The sequence below is a fragment of the Oenanthe melanoleuca genome, chromosome 1, assembly GCF_029582105.1.
Source record: "Oenanthe melanoleuca isolate GR-GAL-2019-014 chromosome 1, OMel1.0, whole genome shotgun sequence".
Lineage (NCBI taxonomy): Eukaryota > Metazoa > Chordata > Aves > Passeriformes > Muscicapidae > Oenanthe > Oenanthe melanoleuca.
In genome coordinates this window covers 52,678,063-52,696,261 of record NC_079333.1, presented here as the reverse complement: position 1 = coordinate 52,696,261, position 18,199 = coordinate 52,678,063, and the positions used below count along the sequence as shown (strand labels likewise).

The following is an 18,199-nucleotide window of genomic DNA, read 5'->3' as shown; positions in this document are numbered from 1 at the left end:
GTATTTGGACTAATATCCAGAAGCTCTCACTTTGGTGGGTTTTAAAATGCATATGTTTTGGTCATGCAGCTTCAGAAAACTGATTTTACTATAACTGAAATATTGGCTTTTATTCCCACTGGCAATGACTATTAAACTACAGCAAGAGTTTTGAGTGAAAAAAAATTAAGATAATAAAATTACCTAAGGTTGTGTAGCAGCTGGAAACAATGAGTCAGGATTGCCTTAACTGGACAATGTTTCACATATGTCCATGACCTACACTCTAAAAGCAGTTGTAGCAAGATGTTTAGAATAGTCAGGTCAGATGCAAAACTTATCGTTAATACTTTATTTTTATTGCAGTGTTTCCTTTGCTTCTTTTTTTTTCCCCCAGTAGGAGTTGATTTTTTAATTTTCTTTGTAATTTTGTTGAAAAGTCTAAAGGCTTCATTTAAAAAATGTTTTAGAATACATGATTAAAACATTCAAATCAGTACATCTTAAAAGGAGAAGAGGAAAAAAGTGCAGCAACTTAAAATATGGTTTTACACAAGGATGTGCCTTTCTTTAAAAGTAAATACATATTAACTCTTCTTACTTCAGTTTGGATGTAGTTACTATATCCAAGGTTTTTGGATGGATTATTACAAGTTATTGTTGCTTGATTCATCTGCTCCCTCCAGCTGTAACTGGAAGCATTCTGAAACTATATTTTGGTTTATGGAGGGGAGCCCTAAGAGCCTTGCTTGATTAAAAAGTGCATAAAATTTGACTTCAGAAGGTTTTGGTGCACTAACAAATAAAAAAAATTAGTATTTACACTGAGGCTGGTTTGTGAACTCTTTAAAAGGAGCAATGCACAGAAGGCCATGACACAAATTCTTTGCCTGCCATCTGGCCGATGCAGGGCCTGGCTCTAACAGCATGTTACAGCAGCTGGGAGGGAAACCACCCAGGAGGGTGTGTTTCCTTCTTGCTGACAGCTGGCGTGGCCTCCACTGGCTGTGACCAAGGTTTCTGAGATGCTTTGCTCTCAATTTAAATTCTTTTGTGCTCTTAAAGCCAGTTGTGAGGAGAAGGAGATGGACTCAGCTGTGGTTTAGGGGTTCAGCTTACTTTTCCAAGCTGGTCTGTCTACTTGTCTTTGGTCAAGGGTCGATGACAGACAGTCCTAAACACCAAACTTTCCACAGCATCTGGTACTATCTGTATACAAAAAGTATTTAAATGTGCTTAGAAGCAGGGTAAGGTTACTGCCACAGTTTTACTAGAATCATAATCAGGAATGTCCAAATGCCACTACAGTCTACAACTGAAACATTTAATTTGGAGTTTATGTACTTTGACTTGTTCTGCATTCTTACTTTCCTGTAACTGGTTTAATTCTAATTATAAAGCAGAAAGCCAGACACTGTTCTCCTGTTTTAAGTTAATGAATATGAAGGAAAAGCCTGCACAAATTACTGGAATGTATGAATGTAAAAATACTAGTGAATTTTAATTGTAGAACATATTAATGCTCATGCTGGTTTTTGTTTGGGTTTTTCTTAAATCCAGAGTTTTGACAGCAGTCTCACTAGAAATAGTTGCTTTACAGGCAAATGCCAGGTATGTGCAGGTAGTAAGAATCCTTACACACAAATATTTTTCCTTTTCTAAGAAGTTGTCATCATGTAAGTCTGAAAATAAATGTGCTTCTTTGGAGTAGAGTTGGTCTTCTAAATATGAATATGCAATTGCAGACAACAAAACAGATTTTTAAGATCTTTGAATCAGGGCACTGGCAGTTTGAATCTCATTGACTTAAAATCCAGATGCCCACAGCCTGAACTTACATTAAGTGTAATTTTACCGCACTGTGTTAGAAGTAACACGGATGAATGTCAATTAGGACTTGATGAATGTCAGACTGAGAGGTCACTGAAACATTTAGGTTGGAAAAGACCTCTGAGATCCTCGAGTCCAACCTTTGACTGGTTACCCACCACTTTGTCAACTAGACCGTGGCACCAAATGCCATCATGTCTAGTTGTTTCTCAATCACCTCCTCCTGGGATGGTGACTTCACTGCTGCCCATGGGGCAGCCCATTCCAATGTTTAACACTGCTTTCCATCATGAAATTCCTCTTGATGCCCAACCTAAACCTCCCCTGGTGCATGCCCCCTTGTTACCTGGGAGATGCCTACCCTCACCTCACTACAGGCCCTGCTCAGGCAGCTGTAGGGAGCAGTAAGGTCTCCCAAGCTTGCTTTTCCCAGATTAAACACCCCCAGTTCCCTCACAGGACTTGTGTTTCAAACTCTTCCCCAGCTCCTTGCCTTTCTTTGGACTTTCTTGTAGTGATGAACAGGACACAGGTGAGTTGTAACTCCACCAGTGTGGAGTACAGGAGCACAATCCCTTTACTGCTCCTGCTGGCCACACCATTGCTGATCCAGGCCAGGATGCCCTTGGGCCTTCCTGGCCACCTGGGCACACTGCCTCATCTCCAGCTGCTGTCAACCAGCACCCCCAGGTCCTTTTCCCCTGGGCCACTTCACAACCACTCTGCTCCCAGCCTGTAGCGCTGCATGGGGTTCTTGTGGCCGAAGTGGCCACAACACTCTGGTTGAACCAGCAGCCCTAAAGGATCTGCAATTCCTGCCCTGCACCTGCACAGTTACCCTGCAAGGTTATACACAGGCCTGCGTTTCTTCCCACCTCACGGAGCAGACGCCCGGCTGCCGGACTCGCTGCGTACCTGCGCCGCCAGGCCCGGCGGGGCCCGGGCGGGCCGGTGAGGCCGGGCCGCGGCGCCGCCTCAGCGCCGGGTCCCGCCCCGCGGAAGTGACGGCAGGGTGCCGGTGACGCCGTTTTCCCGCGGTTCGGGCGGCGGGCGGGGGCCGGGAGCGGGAGCCGGCGGCCCCTGGTCAGTGCCGCGGCGGCGGGCGCTGCCGGCAGCCGCTCCCGCCATGCCGCCCAAGCCCCCGCGCAGGGCGGGCTCCGCCAGGACGCAGCGCCCCAGCCCCGACGGCGGCTCCGCGCCGCCCGCCGCCCCCCGGTGAGCGCCGCCGGGAGCGGGCGGGGGGCGGCTCTCGGGTCCGGGGGTCCGGGCTGGGGGGCGGTGGCACCCCGGGGCGGCTCCGGCACCCCGCGGTCCGCTGTCCCCGCTGGCGATGCGTGGTGCTTTTCCTAGGCTCGAGGTCGGCGAGGCGGACTTCGTGGTGCTGTGTGATGCGCTGAAGGTGTCGGAGAGTGTGAGGGAGAAAGCGTGGAAGACGTACGAGAGCTTGTCGGCAGCGGATGGAGCTCTGGTGAGTGTCTGCTGCCCTAGCATCCGTCGCTCGGCAGTTCTGTCTGTCTGTCTGTCCTGTGCCCAGCTCCGATACTGAGCCATAACTTCGCTGCCGCGGCGGCCGAGCGTCCCACAGCCAAAGCTCACGCAGTGAGACTTAGCGTTTCCCACACTGAAGTGGGATGTGTTCACATCTGTGTGAGCTAGCTTCTGTAGACTGCCCTTTTTTTGTTAATATTTTGTAATAAGGGTACGTGCTCAGGAGTCCTTTTAGAGTACTAACAAGTGGCAGTCAAAAACAGCACCATGCAATCAGCTAATGCGTCGAACTGCAAGTTATTTCGAATATGTCTTAGTCAGCTTTACATGTAGTCTTGTGTGTTTCTGTGTATTTTTTTTCTCCTCTGCATCCTTTATGAGGCTGCAGAAAGGGTATGGAGATTACTATTGCAGAAACAGGAACTTTTTTTTCCTATTGCATAATGTTAACCTGTGCTTACCATTGAGGCATTTCCGTTCAAAGTTAGTCATTGGGCATGTGTAAACAGATTATTAAAATGTTAGGCCCTTTCTTGATTTTTGCTTTTCCTTCTCCTCAGTCTCAACAAGCTATCTCAGAGAACAGCTATAGTACAGCTAAATCATGGCAGAAGCTTTGTTATAGAGTCAGATTCAGTTTTATAATACAAAGCTGGGGTGTTATTCCCACTGTGTGGACTTGCATTGATGTACGTGTTCTGACTTCTGCTTACCCTTCTGCAGCTTGAGCTGACCTGCCACAGCTATGCTGTCACTGCTAATAATTTGTTATCTGTGTTTTTTAAACTGCACTGTGGATATATCAGGTCTTGATGCATTCACATCACAGAGTAATTATAGCATAGAAGGGAGACTGTGCACAGCTCTTTCAGTAACAGATACAATTTCTGGTCATGAATGTTCATGGGAAGCATTTACCTAAAAGCGTAGTCAAGTTCCCTTATAAGAATTAAAACAGGAGCAGTCCCTTGTCTGAAACAAAAACATGTGTCCCATGTCTGAAACAAAAAAATGGCAGGTTTCAGTATAATCCTGTAAATGTCATTTACAGGTAAAGTTTTGTTTTCAGTGATTATTCCTTAGCAGTGGCCAGATAAAATAGATTGTGTTTGAAACCTTTCAGCATCTGAAGATTGCTTCCTTTACCTATTCAGAACCAGACCTTCATTATGATATATAGCTAATATCTGTTTTGCACTTAGAACTGATTGCTGAGAGCCTTTCAATGTACAGAGGGAAAAAAAAATTATATTGTGTTTCAATCCAAGGCCTTTTCCTCAAACTTACAGATGTGTCTGCAGGATGTTGAAATGAGTAAGCTGTCTAGAGTGTGCCTCCATGGGAACCTGGAGGGTACTGGAGTTGCTACTTCTAGCTGAGAGCAGGCTTCATCTGGCTCTGAACTTCAAGCAAATTAACAGCCTGGCTAATTGCTGCTTCTTTTCTCAAGTCAAGCTGTTATTGTGAGCCTGGCTTCTCAGCATGACTACCTCAAGTTGCAGGGATTCAGGAGGAGGCTGCTCTTTTCTTCCCTCTGGTAAAGGTTTTATGTTGGAGGTGCTGTCCCAGGGTTTTTCCTGCAAGCACCAGCTGCATGTGTTTTAATCAGTGAGGTTCAACCTGTTCAATTCTGAACTGGAGCAGAAGCTGTGTAGCAGCTTTCTGTTCTCAAGCAAAAAGTTAAACAGTAGGCCACAGACAAATACCAGAATACTTCAGCAGTGTAGGTGGTTTGACTTGAGGAAGCTTAAATCACAAGACTGCTGGTGGAAATAGGGGTAGCATCTAAAATCTCCCTCTCAAGCCATTTACAAACTACAAAGATCTGACACCTTGCCTTTCTTGGCTCGCTGGCCTCTTTTTTTTTTTTGTGGTTGATATTAGAATTGTGCCTGCCAAATCTGAGGATGTGAAGGGCACTTGTAGTGGTAACTGGGAAGCAGCATGGCCCTGACCTTAGGTACTGTGGTTACTGGCAGATACTCAGGGTGCAGATGTGGGTTTGGATGTGGTCTGAACATCTGCTGTATCCTTGCTCAGTGGATGTTTAGATACTTGAAATGAAAACATCTTGTAGTACTGTCCCTTTTGAGTCGCTTAGGGTGCATGTGCAGAGGCTCTGCAAACCAGATATGTGTGGCTTAAAAGTATAAAGCAATTATTTTTGCCAGACATATACACAAAAAATTGCTAGAATATAGTGACCTACCAGCCTAAAATGTGCCTATACTTAAATGTGAGACATTTTACTGGCCAGGCAGGCATTAGCCAGGAGGAGAGAATTTGTTATCTGCTACTCCCTGGAATGAATGCCAATGCCCACTGGAGCCACGACTTTTTTTTCCTTCAGGATGTCAAACCTTTCCACATTGATATTTTTTTCTTTTGAGCATTTGAGCTACTAGTGTGATACTGTGAAATTTCAGCTTTCTTATCTTGCACTTTCTTTCCATGCACTGTAGCTTTCCTTGCAGTGCTCTCCAGTTATCTGTTTCCACAGCATGTGAGTCAAGGATATACAGCTGCAGCTTATTGCAGCTGGGCTTTAAGTCCTTGAAATAGCTGAACCTCTGTGAGGGGTGTAGAGGAGAAGAAAGATGACAAGAGAAAGATGATAACACAACTTTTCTGGAAAATGTGGCTGACCTGTAGTTGTAAAAAGTAGATCTGCAGAGAGGGATTGTTCAAAAGCAGCTGTCTGCTAAATATGGTGGTGTTTTCCTTCATGGTGGAAGAGCATTAAAGCTTTCCTCTGTGACTGCCAAGTTTAATGACATTCTTCTACAATAAAATGGTAACTCAAAATCTCTTAGAACCCCAAATGCTGAATCAGCACTCTTGGTGTGTGGGGAGGAGGAAAGTGTCTAATGTATAATCAGAGAGATGTTTCTTTTTAAATTCTTTTGATATCTGATGACCTCCCACACAAGCTTATTGTGAACATGGAAGTGTTTATCTAAACAAGAGCTTTTCATTGGTGTTATACAAATATTTTTGTTCTCTCTATCATTTCTTTTTTTTATCAAACCAAGCTACATAGATAAACAGAATCTTTTAGAGTTGTAGTTTTTAGTCTTAGTTTTAAAACTTTTACATGCTGATTGTTGTTGGCTTAACATTGGCTCTGATCCTTGCTTCTCTTGTACTCGTAATTTTTTGTAACTCTCCTGAAATCTGTATTATGAACCAATAGTGCTTGTAAATTCTAGATGGTACGAATAGATTTAGCAGAATTACTGATGTACTTTTGTGAGCAGCATTTGATTGTTGGTGTAAGGGATAGTAGAAGTAGTCCAGGAAGCCATACTAATACTGCTATGAAAAAGCTCAGGGTGTTTGTTATGTTCTGCTACTGTTTATTTTGGTAGAGAACAACAAAATGAGAATCTGAAGTAGAATATGGGGTGATATAAGCAGGAAAAAAAAAACCTTGAGCTGAATTGTTGCTGAATACATTGGAAAGAACCTGTGTGAGGAACAGATGATATGGTGACTAAATTGGAACCAAACTTCTCCAAAGAAAATTGAAGTGGTTTAGGAAATTGATAGAATTTGGAGTCTGCCAAGGCGTAGGGTCTGGTGTGCTTCGAGCTCATCGTCTTAGTTGGCTGTAATGTGTGTTGCGTGGGTAGGAGCTCTGTTTTTTTTGTTGGCTGTTCATAGCACTGTTTGGGAAATGTGGCTCACTGTTCTCCTGCTGCAGCTCAGCTGTTCAGACTTAGGAATTCCTGAGCCGTTTTTATCAAGTATTTGTCTAACTCGCTATTAAAAAACTGTCGTGGTGAAAGATCTGCAGTCTGCATGGTTAGGTTTTCCTAGTTTAGCTTTATTTGCCCATGTATTTTCCCCGCAAGTACTGTACTGTTTCTGTTAAGATTCAAGCCAGTGGCATAAAATTCTGTACCAGCTAATTCTGTACCCCATGAGAAATGTATTATTGCTGCCTTTTCCCTCAGAAAGTCTCTAGCATATGAAGACATTTTAGGCATTTTTTCTTGCCTCTAATTATCTTACATCCTGAAATTTTCCCCCACTGGTGACTTACACTGGTATACAGATGCTGCAGAGCACTTGATTTGTGCAGGAGTTGAACTGCTTTCTTAGTGAGGAAAATGTACAAGGTAAATTGTAACTTAAGTTGAGGAATGAAATAAAGACAATTTAAATATGGAAGATTGGTCTGTATAGACCGAAGAGTTCATGTTCAGCAGGCCGAGTGTCCCCAGTCCATAAAATTTCACATTTAAATTAAATTAATTTCTTTTGGTTGTGGTTTCTTATTAAAAAGAGAATATTTTAATTGGCAAGCCACCTCATCCTCATGTTGAAAGACAGAGAGGCCTCTTGCTTTTGGCAAAAGCATGAAACACATATGAGCTAATAAAGTGTTTTCTGTCTAGACTTTGTCTCTAATTTGTAGAACTGGAGCTGAACTAAATCAGAATCCATTGAAGCTTTGTATGGATGAGCAAAATTACAGATATTTTAGGATTCTCTGTAATTAAAAAAAGAAGAGAACTGAAAGTCCCAAAACAAACAAATCATCACCATGGCCTCTTGCTGATGATATTCAGTATCTTAGCAGCAGATGCATTGCTTGTGTGTGCCCTTGGACTTTAAAAGCTCAGGCAACTGGTACAGAGTTTCTTTTTTTACTCTTCTTCTGCCTATCCTGGGGAGAGATTGATGACCCCTCCACTCTCGCTACATGCAAAAGTGTAATGGGAACTTTGCATATCAGATGAACTGCTTTAACTAGTTCAGTTCTTTCCATTGACTTCACTACTTTTAGTTACTATTGTGTTTGAATTTTATCTCATCTGTTTAGAACTAATAATAATCTTCCATCCCAGAAAACGTTTAATAGAAAATCTAAAACTGGTATTGCTGAAAAATGGAGGGTCTGCTTTACACAGAACTTCTTATATGTAGACAGGAGTTATAATGGTCACAATTTTTTTTTTTCCCCTGGGATATTTTTCCTGCAGGTTTTTGTTCTGAACAGTTTTCTATAGTAACAGCTTCTTGAGTCTATTCTCCAGTCATCTTCTACCCACTGTATGTAAAGTCAGAATGGTTTGGGTTGGAAGGAACCTTTAAATGTCATCTTATTCCAACCTCCCTTCCCTGGGCAGGGGCATCTTCCACTAGATCAGGCTGCTCAGAGCCCCATCCAACCTGGCCTTTAACACTTCCAGGGATGGGGCATCCACTGCTTCTCTGGTCAGCCTGTGCCAGTGTCTCAGCATCCTCATAGTAAAGAATTTCTTCCTGGTACCTGATCTAAACGTGTTCTCTTTCTGTTTGAAGCCATTCCCCCTTTTGTATTATTACATTTCCTTGCAAAAAGTCCCTCTGCAGCTCTCTTACGGCTCTCTTAAGGTACTGGAAGATGCTGTAAGGTCTCTCTGAAGCCTCCTTTTCTCCAGGCTGAACAATCCCAACTCTCTCCAGCCCCTGATCATCTCTGTAGCTTCCTTTGGACTCTCTAACAAATGTTGTACCATCAAGCTAGTTCTGTATATTGATGGGAATGTAGTAACTGAGATTTTATTTTAGGACATTCTGTGTTTTCCTCTTCGAAAATCAGGTGCTTGGTATTTACAGTGAGACATCCTATATCCCATTTGATTCAAGAATCCATCTGTGTTTGCATATTTCTCATGTGCATTTCCCTTGACCTTCTTTTACACAGCATCATTTGAAGTTTCTATTCCTGGATCACTTTTGTAGGCTGTTATCAAAATTGTTATCAGTGTTGGCAGAAGAGTAAACATCTCTAACTGCATACTACAGCTGAGATTTCCTGTGACCATCTCTTCCTCAGGACTGGTTTAGCACTGGAGAGCCTCTGGAGTCAGAGAACAGAAGTTATTTCTCTTAGTGCCTTTAACACCTTTCAGCTATATCTAGAAAGAAGAGAGGCAAGAATCCCATTTTAATCCCAATAGTTAAGTGTTGGATGAGCATTTTAAGCCAATGACTCCTCCCAGGTTGTTTTCACTAGATTTAAATAAACTAGTCATCTGGTAAAAATCAAATCTAATAAAAGTAATGGTAAGTCCAGAATGAAAAATATTTTGAAAGATTTTTTGTAAGAGTTTTAGATCTTTTTCTACAGAAAACTATGTTGATTCAGCAGAACTGACCTACATTGCCCAAAGTTGTAGCATTGGTTCCTTGGAATCCTAAATAAAAGATGATCAAAAGAGAAAGTAGTCTGCATAGATTTCTAAATGTTAAATATTCTTAGGGCTGGTGATTGGCAGATAAGCTTTTCTTCATGATGAGTTGAATTAAGGTCACTGGAAGCTGTCCTACTGAAACTGAAGGACAGCCAAGGGCAGATGTTTAACTGTTGTCCTGCCCATTTTCTGTAGTGATGCTGTATCAACAAAGATCTTGAGTCACACTGGTGAATAAGAAAACCCTTAGAAATTAATTCCTGACTATGAATTTGTCTTCATTTCATTCCCATGCATTCAAGTCCATCTGAGATGAATCATCTGCTTTGGCTGTAAACAAAGCAGAACAGTTGGAAGGAGTGATGCTACTGTGTTTTTTGTTCAGCAGTCAACATCATTTATATAGGAAAGAAGTGAACTTGGGAAGGGGTGAGTACTTATGAATGTGACTTGCCAGGAAGACATCTCCTTATCTCTTCTCTCCTTCTCCTACCCCATGATGTTTTTGTGTTCTGGATTCAGCTGGAATAAAGCTGATTTTGTTCCCAGTAGCTGGTGTAGTACTGTTTTGGATTTATGTGAGAATGTTGACAACACTGGTGTTTTAGTTGCTGCTAAGTAGTACTTGCCCTAAGTCAAAGACTTTGCAGCTTCCCGTGCTCTGCCAGAGGGCATGCACACAAAGATCTGGAGAGAGCATGGCCAGGACAGGTGTCCTGAACTGGCCAGAGGGGTATTCCATACCACAGAACATCTTGCCCACTATATAAATTACTGGAGTTTTGCTGGATGCTGATAGCTGCTCAGGGATGGGCTGGACACTGTTCAGTGTGTGGTGAGCAAATGTATTGAGCATCACTTGTTTCTATTGGGTTTTATGCCTCTCTCTATCTTTCATTTCCATTGCAATTATTATTAATGTTGTTGTTATTGAGGCATTTTATTTTGTTCCAGTTATTAAACTGTTCTTTTCTCAAGCTGTGATCTAGTTTCTCACTATCCACTGCAGGGATAGGAAGTGAGCAAGCATCTGTGTGGTGCTTAGTTGCTAGCTGGGGTTAAACCATGAAATTATTTATGGATTAAAATCACCGAAATCTTCATGCATGGCTATGGCAGATACCTTATCTTCTGAGAAAACTGCAGTTTACCTGTGTCTTTGATTGTTTTAACCAGCAGTAGCTGGTGGGATAGTCCCAGTCTGGTGTTCTTTCATGTTTTCCTCTCCTTCTCTCAGCTGTATTGTAAGGCAGGCATGCTCAGATGCTGTTCACCTTTTCTTTGCTACTAGGAAAAAAACCCAACCCATAATCATTTTATCTTGGGTTGTGTGTAATTTTTCTTGTTAGGCCAGCATTCATCCAACATCTTGTGTTGAGGAGAAGGTGTCCAAAGCATCCTGTACCATCAGTGATTGGTGTGGGCGTAGTCCTAATACTGGAGTTTGGCTCACTCTAATGGTTTGAGTCTCATGGATTGCTAGGCTGCCTCTGAGACTGCCTTCTTGTGTAATGGTAGAAACAAATGAGTTGTTACCCCCAGCCATACTGGACAAGGAGTTTAAAGGTCATTCTTGCAAAACCAGACCTCGGTCCTATCAAATAAACCATTGCTATGGCCAGAGCTGAGCTAGGCTGCCCAGGGAAGCTAGGCTTGTTTGGATAAGCAACAAACCAGGAACAATTTCACCAATTGGTAGCACTCAGTTCTCCTGCCCTACAAAATGTTGTATTTACAGGACAACATCATGGTCTGAGTTTGCAGGAGCATGGAGTGAAAGGAGCTTATTTATTAAATAAGGTCAGCTGACTCCAGGGTCAGGGCTGTGCTCAGTGTGAGTAGTCATTCTTCTTAGTGGTTCAATATTATTAGCTTTAACCTTCACAGTTTTTATATCCCTTTATATATATCAATAAATGCATCTCAGTCTGTTAATAACTTATTTTAAAATAATTTTCTCTTGTGCAAGGAGTCATGATTTGTAGAAACACTCAAATAGGAATGCAGGAAGAAAATGATGACTTGAATAATTGTCAGTAACCACGTTGTTGAGGGTGACTGGTTAATTTTGCATTGAAGCCTGTTCTATAACTCTTAACAATTGCACTAGCCAGTGAAAATTTTTGTTCTTGGACAAGGCCCTCAGCCAGTGTTCTCTGATGTATACTGTATATAAAGACACAGAACAATTGCAAAAAAGCAAAACGTTGGCAGTGTTAGTGAACTTGTATCATTTATGGGCACAGTGCCATTATTGGTCAAGGTTACAGTGCTGACTAAGCAAGGACATGAGTGGATGCTGAAGGTGCAGACGATTTTGGAGCAGGTTTGGAAGACCACATAAGATGGAGTGAGCTAGGTCTGGTGCAGTCTTACTCTTGCTGCCTTTGGGAAACATTTTTTAGAGTGAACAAGCACCTGCAGCTCACGGTGTTGTCTAGGAGTCAGCTAGGTGGAGTGATCAGGGAAAGGATAAAAAAGTCGAGTGGGATAAAGCTGAGTGGTGTAGAAAAGCAGGAATGCAGTGTTTCTGTTCACTTGCTCCTGGTGCTCCATTTCACCTCTGTCCTCCTACAGATGTCCTGTCCAACCTAGAGCTGCAGAGAATGCCTTCAGATCTTGCTCCTTTGCTGTGGGCCTGGGTGGTATTTTATTTACAGGGATGCTGTGTGTCTGAAAAGTATTTTACAAGTTGGACTGCACCCATGCCTGGTTCTGTCTTCAAGATATTTTTGTTTCCAAAACTTGGGATATACCTGCTTAAGGGGTGTTCCATGCTTCTACAAGTCATTGTTCTTCCAGGTTTTCCATTGAGTTGCTGTTTTGGTGGAAGGGTATTGGAATCTTAAGTGATGCCTGTCTGGCTCCAAGTGAGTGGCTTCATCATCGGGAGTTCTACTCCATGTGGATGCCATGTCTGTCATTGTAGGTTGACTCCTTTTGATGAAGGATGGTTGGTTATAACTTGAACCTTCTAAATAGCAGAAGACAGACCTTAAATGTAGATGTATGGTAGGAAAATGGCTGGAAGTGCTTGTTACTATCACACTTTACTGAGCAGAGATGCGTTTGTGGTTCAGCAGTGATGAGTGTTTGACACAGCTGTGCTCATTTATGAGTGTTTATTGCTTGTCATTGTAAAGATTTCATTTATGTTTTTATGGCTTGGCTTCTTATTCTTTAACTTTCAGTCTTTTGTTATGGTCAAATATGGTAATGTAAGGAAAAAAAAAGGAATCATGACTTCTGCTGTGCATAAATATTCTATGGAACCAAAGCTTGTATTTCAAAGCTTTGCTGAATTAAATAGGTATCTTGTACTATAGGAGTAAGAGTTGAAATGCTTGGTTTTTTACCTGTATTGTAAAACTTGGAATGGTTTTCCACTGTCTAATAATTGGCTGTCCTAATCAAATGTTTGTTTGAGGATGTGTTGTTTAACCATTTCTAATCATGTTTGGACAAATTATTGCCCTCCGTGCATGACCCGTTTTTATTGATGAATAAAAACTTTTTCCTCTCTTTTTTCAAACAGGCTTGTAACAAAAAGAAAAAAGAAACATGGGGAGTATGTATCTTTATTGTAGCAATTGATCTGGATGAAGTGACATTTACTTTCACTGAGCTTTTGAAAAGTATAAACATGAGGTAAGTGAGTTTAAGTATGTGAATTTAGATTTCAGCTATTAACTTGTCAACATTTTTATAAAGACAGTGTTTTTAAAGTATAGTGAATCTTTGTGCTTCTCAGACTAGTTGATTTGACAGTGAAGGTTACTTATGGAAATTATGATTATATTGGTAACCTAGAAGTTCTGCTGTCTTCTTTTAGTTTAGAGAGCAGTGATACTTGTTTGATTCATCTGTGCTTGGCTTTGGTTGTATCACTCATCTCGTTCTTGCTCTCCCTAAAGTGTTCATCAGTTTAGGTCAGTGTAAATTGCATTTAAAATATTTCTTTCTTTCCCTCTCTTATGATTTTCCAGAAAACCTTTTTCCCAGCATTACACTTAGGCTAAATCAAGAAGTAGGGGGAAAAAATGTTACTCTTCAAACAGTTTATCAGCATGCTGCTCTTTCTCAGACATTTCAATGCCAGGCTAAATTTGGTATTTTCATACACCCTTTTTGCTAGGAGAATGTTACTGTTATATTGTATGTTAATTAAGTTCATAATGCAGAAATTAATTAATTATATAGTATCTGCTGTGAAGGTAAATTTAGGTGGGAACAGCAACCTTGTGTTAAATTCATCCAAGGAAAGAATTCCAGTGCCATCTGCCTGGGAGCTGTGCTGTGCATGTGTCCTGCATGCAGAGGAGCAGAGCCTTTTGATTCTCTAGGGCAGGAGGCTAAGTCCTGGAAATAACCTCAGGCCTGGGCCAGAATATCCTTTTCCTTGAAGTCATCTATCCTGGTTAGACTTCTCCTTGCTCCCTTCTACCTTGCATCATCTCCCAGAGCAGGGTCAGGTCCAGTGTTTTGACTTAATCTCTCCACTGTTGACTGTCTTGGAATCACGTGGCTGAAAGCCAGTTGCATTTGTGTAACAACATTCAGCATGTTCCACCCAAATTCCACAGACCAGCTGAAAGCTGAGGGACTTTTTCCCTTACAGTTTCAAAGAGTAAGCTGTTACACTGCTGATTGTGATGCAATACTCAATTGCTTGTTAGCCCTGGGCTTTTTCTCAGCTATAAGGTCAAATTTCTACTAGTCATCCTCTAGAGCCTTCAGATATATTGGAAAGATCTTTCATTCCATGTTAAGAGTTCTTAAATGAGCTTCTGACTGGTTTTGTATCTTGTATCTTTAATCTGACAAAGATCAAAAAGTCTCTCAGAATTTTATATTCTGATAAAGGATCAAAATATATTTGATACATTTGAAATAGTTGAAAATATTCAATAGCTTCCTCCTTTCATTTTTAGCAATCTGATCATTTTAGTTATGAACATGACAAAATGTTTCCTTGATGGCCACAGCATTACATGGATGAATAGGGAGAACTTTGATCCCTGGTGTAATAATATTTTCAAAGAGTGGAGATGTTTTGCTGAAAGACTTGAACTGCTGTATAATTTAATGCATTCATCACCTAGGTCGGTCTTTAGCATGGATGGAGCCAAGATTCATGTTCTTAGATTAGTAGGGGTGTTTCTAAAGCAGAACAGGAGAGCTGAGAGGTGTGTGTTGGTATTTGTGGTATTACTAGCAGCACAAGAACAAAGGCATGTCTGGTTAGCAAATTCTGACTTTCAGAGATAATATCTATGCTAGGCAAGAAAATTTTCCTTCTGTAGTAGAGCCTGTATCATGAGATACCTCTGCTGCCAGGTTGAACAGTATTCCTGTGTCTGGAAGATGTAAAGTGAGGCTTAAGGTAAGCAAGTAATGTTTCCCAGGGCAGGGGTTCAATCACTAGTAACAGTTGACTAGACTGGAGTCTAGTGAAGTGAGGCAATGGGTTTTCATGGAGATGTGTTTTTATCTTTTCTTTTTAAAGAGCTATTTCAGAATACTTGTTTTCACAAGTTATGATAATGTGTCATCTTTTTTTCTTTCTTTTTTTCAGTGTATGCACATTTTTTCAGTTTCTGAAAGAGGTGGATGTTAACATGGATACTGTAAGCACTAAAGTTGATAGCACTGTATCAAGGCTGAAAAAGAAATACGATGTATTATTTGCACTATACCACAAGTTTGAAAGGTAGTGTATGCTTTATCATTTTGAAATTGATTTCTTTGTCTGTCAACATTTAAGTATTTGAATTTTTCAAACTGTGTGTTATAGGAGCCCATTTAAACTGTGTGTGCTAATATTTGCAGAACAGTGAAACTGAGCTGTTTACTTGTATTAAATAAATACCTCTTACATTTTACTCCATAACTATCATAATGCTGTGTTAAACAACCCCCTTGTTGCAGTACAAACAGTAGTAAGAGTAGCATGAAAAGTGATTGCTACTCACTATAAGCTTTTTACAGATATAAAGAGGATTGGTTTACTATCTAAATATTTTTTTATTAAACATTTTGCCTTCTGAATCACAAAAGACTCTCAAATATCTCTTAAATATCCTTTGAAAGGGGTAGGAGATTACCCTTTGGTAGTTTATAGAATGAAGGCATAGATATCCTAGTTTGTTTTTGCATAAGCTGATTTTTTTTCTTGAATTGGTATGTACCTAAAATAATTGGGAAGCAACATTACACCACAAGGTTTGCAGTGACACTGAAGAAATACTAAAGATTTTAAATCTTTTTGCCCTTTTATAGAGTGTTTTGTGCAGCTGCAGCACACTTTGCTGTGTTGCACAAAACACTGGGTAACAATGTAGGTACAAATCTTGTCTTTCTGGAAGAAAGCAATTTTATTATAACTAGTTAAAATAGTTTTGCTTTCTAAGCTTTGACATGAGTATGCAACACAACAACATTATTTCAGGCTTGTCAGGGCTATAGTTGATCTGTACTTAATCTGTTCTTTGAGTCAGCTTTTGTTTTTTAAAGTTAGAAAAATGTTTTGGGAAGTGGTGTTTTTTTTTAAACTATATTGAAGTCAAAGATATTGCATAGTTTGCTTGCAGAAGCATGTTCAAAAATAAGAATCTGTTTTGATTTTCTAGGACTTGTGGCCTTATTTATCTGGAACAACCTAGTAGTGAGTAAGTTTGATTTTCCTAAATTGTGTTTGTCAAGATAAGATGTAAAACATGATGGCATGTTATCTTTTAACCCTTCAGGACTGACCTAAGTCGTAGTGTGCTGTGTGTTGACTTTACATTTAGTGTGGACTTTAAATTTTAATGAGATGATGGGAAATGCAGAAATTATATATATGTTACATATATTTCTCTATAAATGTGATCTATACATATTATGTATATTATATGAGTGTATTTGTATAAAAATAAAAAATATAAAAATATATAAAATATAGATGTATGTATGTATGTATATATAAGTAGATATGTATCATATTGTATTTATATATATTTTTATATATCTATCCCTCCTCCATCAAGTACTGCCACCCAATAGGGTATGTCTCAGCATGGTGGAGATGAACATTTGGATGGAGAGTGAGCTTCCTAATCACAGCAACAAATGAGTGTGCTGAAAGGTGCCTTAACTCCCAAATGAGCTTGAGTTCATGCTGTGGCTGGAGAGTAGGGCACTTTCTTTTCTGAGGATGAGGCCGATATTTCCTGATTCTTGAATGGCTTTACAGGAACTTAAGTTTTTTAAATGTGTAGTCATAATTACAGAGGGAATGGAATGAGATGTTTAGTAAACTTAACTCTATGTGAAATAGAGTTAAGCATGTTGTTAAATAGTTCCATAGACTGAAGCATGTTTTCAGACATTGTAGTTTAAATTGTTGCAGAGCTATCAATGCAAAGTATTTTTGTTTCCCTGCAGGATTTCTGCTGAACTCAGTTCTGTATTAGTCCTAAAAAATTACTGGATTACTTTTTTGCTGGCAAAAGGTGAGTTTTGGTTAAAACACAGTAATTTTGCTGAATATTTTAAAAGTGAGTGAGTTTGTTTTACATGTCCAACAAGATACTAGGATCCTTAATACAACTAAGTATTGTACAGACCCAGAATGTTTTGATTGTATGGCTTTTTTTAACTGCTTAATAATATTTTTTTAAATGCAGTTTGGCTGTTTTTCTCACTGATATACTTTCTATATATAAAGATACAGATTTAAGCTGTCTAAAATTTGTATGATTTATTTTTGTTTTACTTTAAACACCGCAATTCTGTATTTAAGTCTATTCTGAGGTGCTTTGTAGTTTGCCAGCATTTTAATAATGAATAATTAACTTAAAAAACTGGCATGTTTTTAAAAATTAGCTTATATATATATTATAAATATATATAATTTAATAAAACAAATTTAATAATGAGGTATTATAGTAAGTTCTTGAAAGCATGTCCTTTGAATGTTACAAATCTTTCTTGAAAAGGTGTAAGTTACAGCTAATGTTGAGTGATGAAACGTTTATAGCAGTCCATGGAGTTCCTGTCTCATTGAACTCCTACTAAAAGGAATGAATCACACATCTCAAGTGCTGCTTACTGCAGGTGTGTGTTATCAGTGAAGTATATGCATCTCTGATATCAAAATCAGACTTGGGTCAGCTGAATTTTGTGGAGCTTTGTCACTAGAAGTCTCCAAACATAGGCATAAAGCAAAACCCACAAGAAGTCTTCTAGCCTGCCTTTTCTTGAGAACAAAGAAAGGTAAAATTAACAAGAAAATAGTAGGAGCTTCAGAAGAGCCTGGATAACGCTTGCTACTTTTTATAGAAAATAAATACGAAAATTGCAACTATAAGTAGAGCACAGGTAGATCTGTACCTGTTCAAAATCACTATCAACTTCCTACAATTTTCATGGCAATGCACACTGTCTTGAGATCTTCTCTCTTGGCCCTGTAGATCTTCTCTGGCATATGAGTCATAATTTGGGAAAAACTGAAATAATGCAGCTTTAAAAGTGCTCTTCATGCTATTACTTGTGTGACTTTTAAGTAATTTCATAAAAATCTGACAGGCTGAGCCTACAGTGTGATAGCATGTTTTGAATTTCTCTTCATTGTATACTAGTGACTCCTGCTTTCTGAGTATTTAGTAGCTTTCAAAAAGCTTGCATAAGACCATAAAAAAAGAAAGCAGGGAGGAATTACACAGAAGTAAGCAGTT

The 18,199-nt window shown here is 39.9% G+C and overlaps 1 protein-coding gene across 1 annotated transcript in view; it reads left to right on the top strand.

The window, feature by feature from the left end:
* The first annotated feature begins 2,829 nt into the window (after positions 1 to 2,829).
* The window catches only part of RB1 (RB transcriptional corepressor 1), a 69,438-nt gene continuing 54,068 nt past the window's right edge, over positions 2,830 to 18,199 (top strand). Inside the window, exons 1-6 of the mRNA XM_056498722.1 lie at positions 2,830 to 3,024; positions 3,160 to 3,277; positions 13,018 to 13,130; positions 15,058 to 15,192; positions 16,112 to 16,150; positions 16,908 to 16,975. Coding sequence (XP_056354697.1) covers positions 2,936 to 3,024; positions 3,160 to 3,277; positions 13,018 to 13,130; positions 15,058 to 15,192; positions 16,112 to 16,150; positions 16,908 to 16,975 — 562 coding nt within the window. The 5' untranslated portion in view covers positions 2,830 to 2,935. The remainder of the gene's footprint in view (positions 3,025 to 3,159; positions 3,278 to 13,017; positions 13,131 to 15,057; positions 15,193 to 16,111; positions 16,151 to 16,907; positions 16,976 to 18,199) is intronic.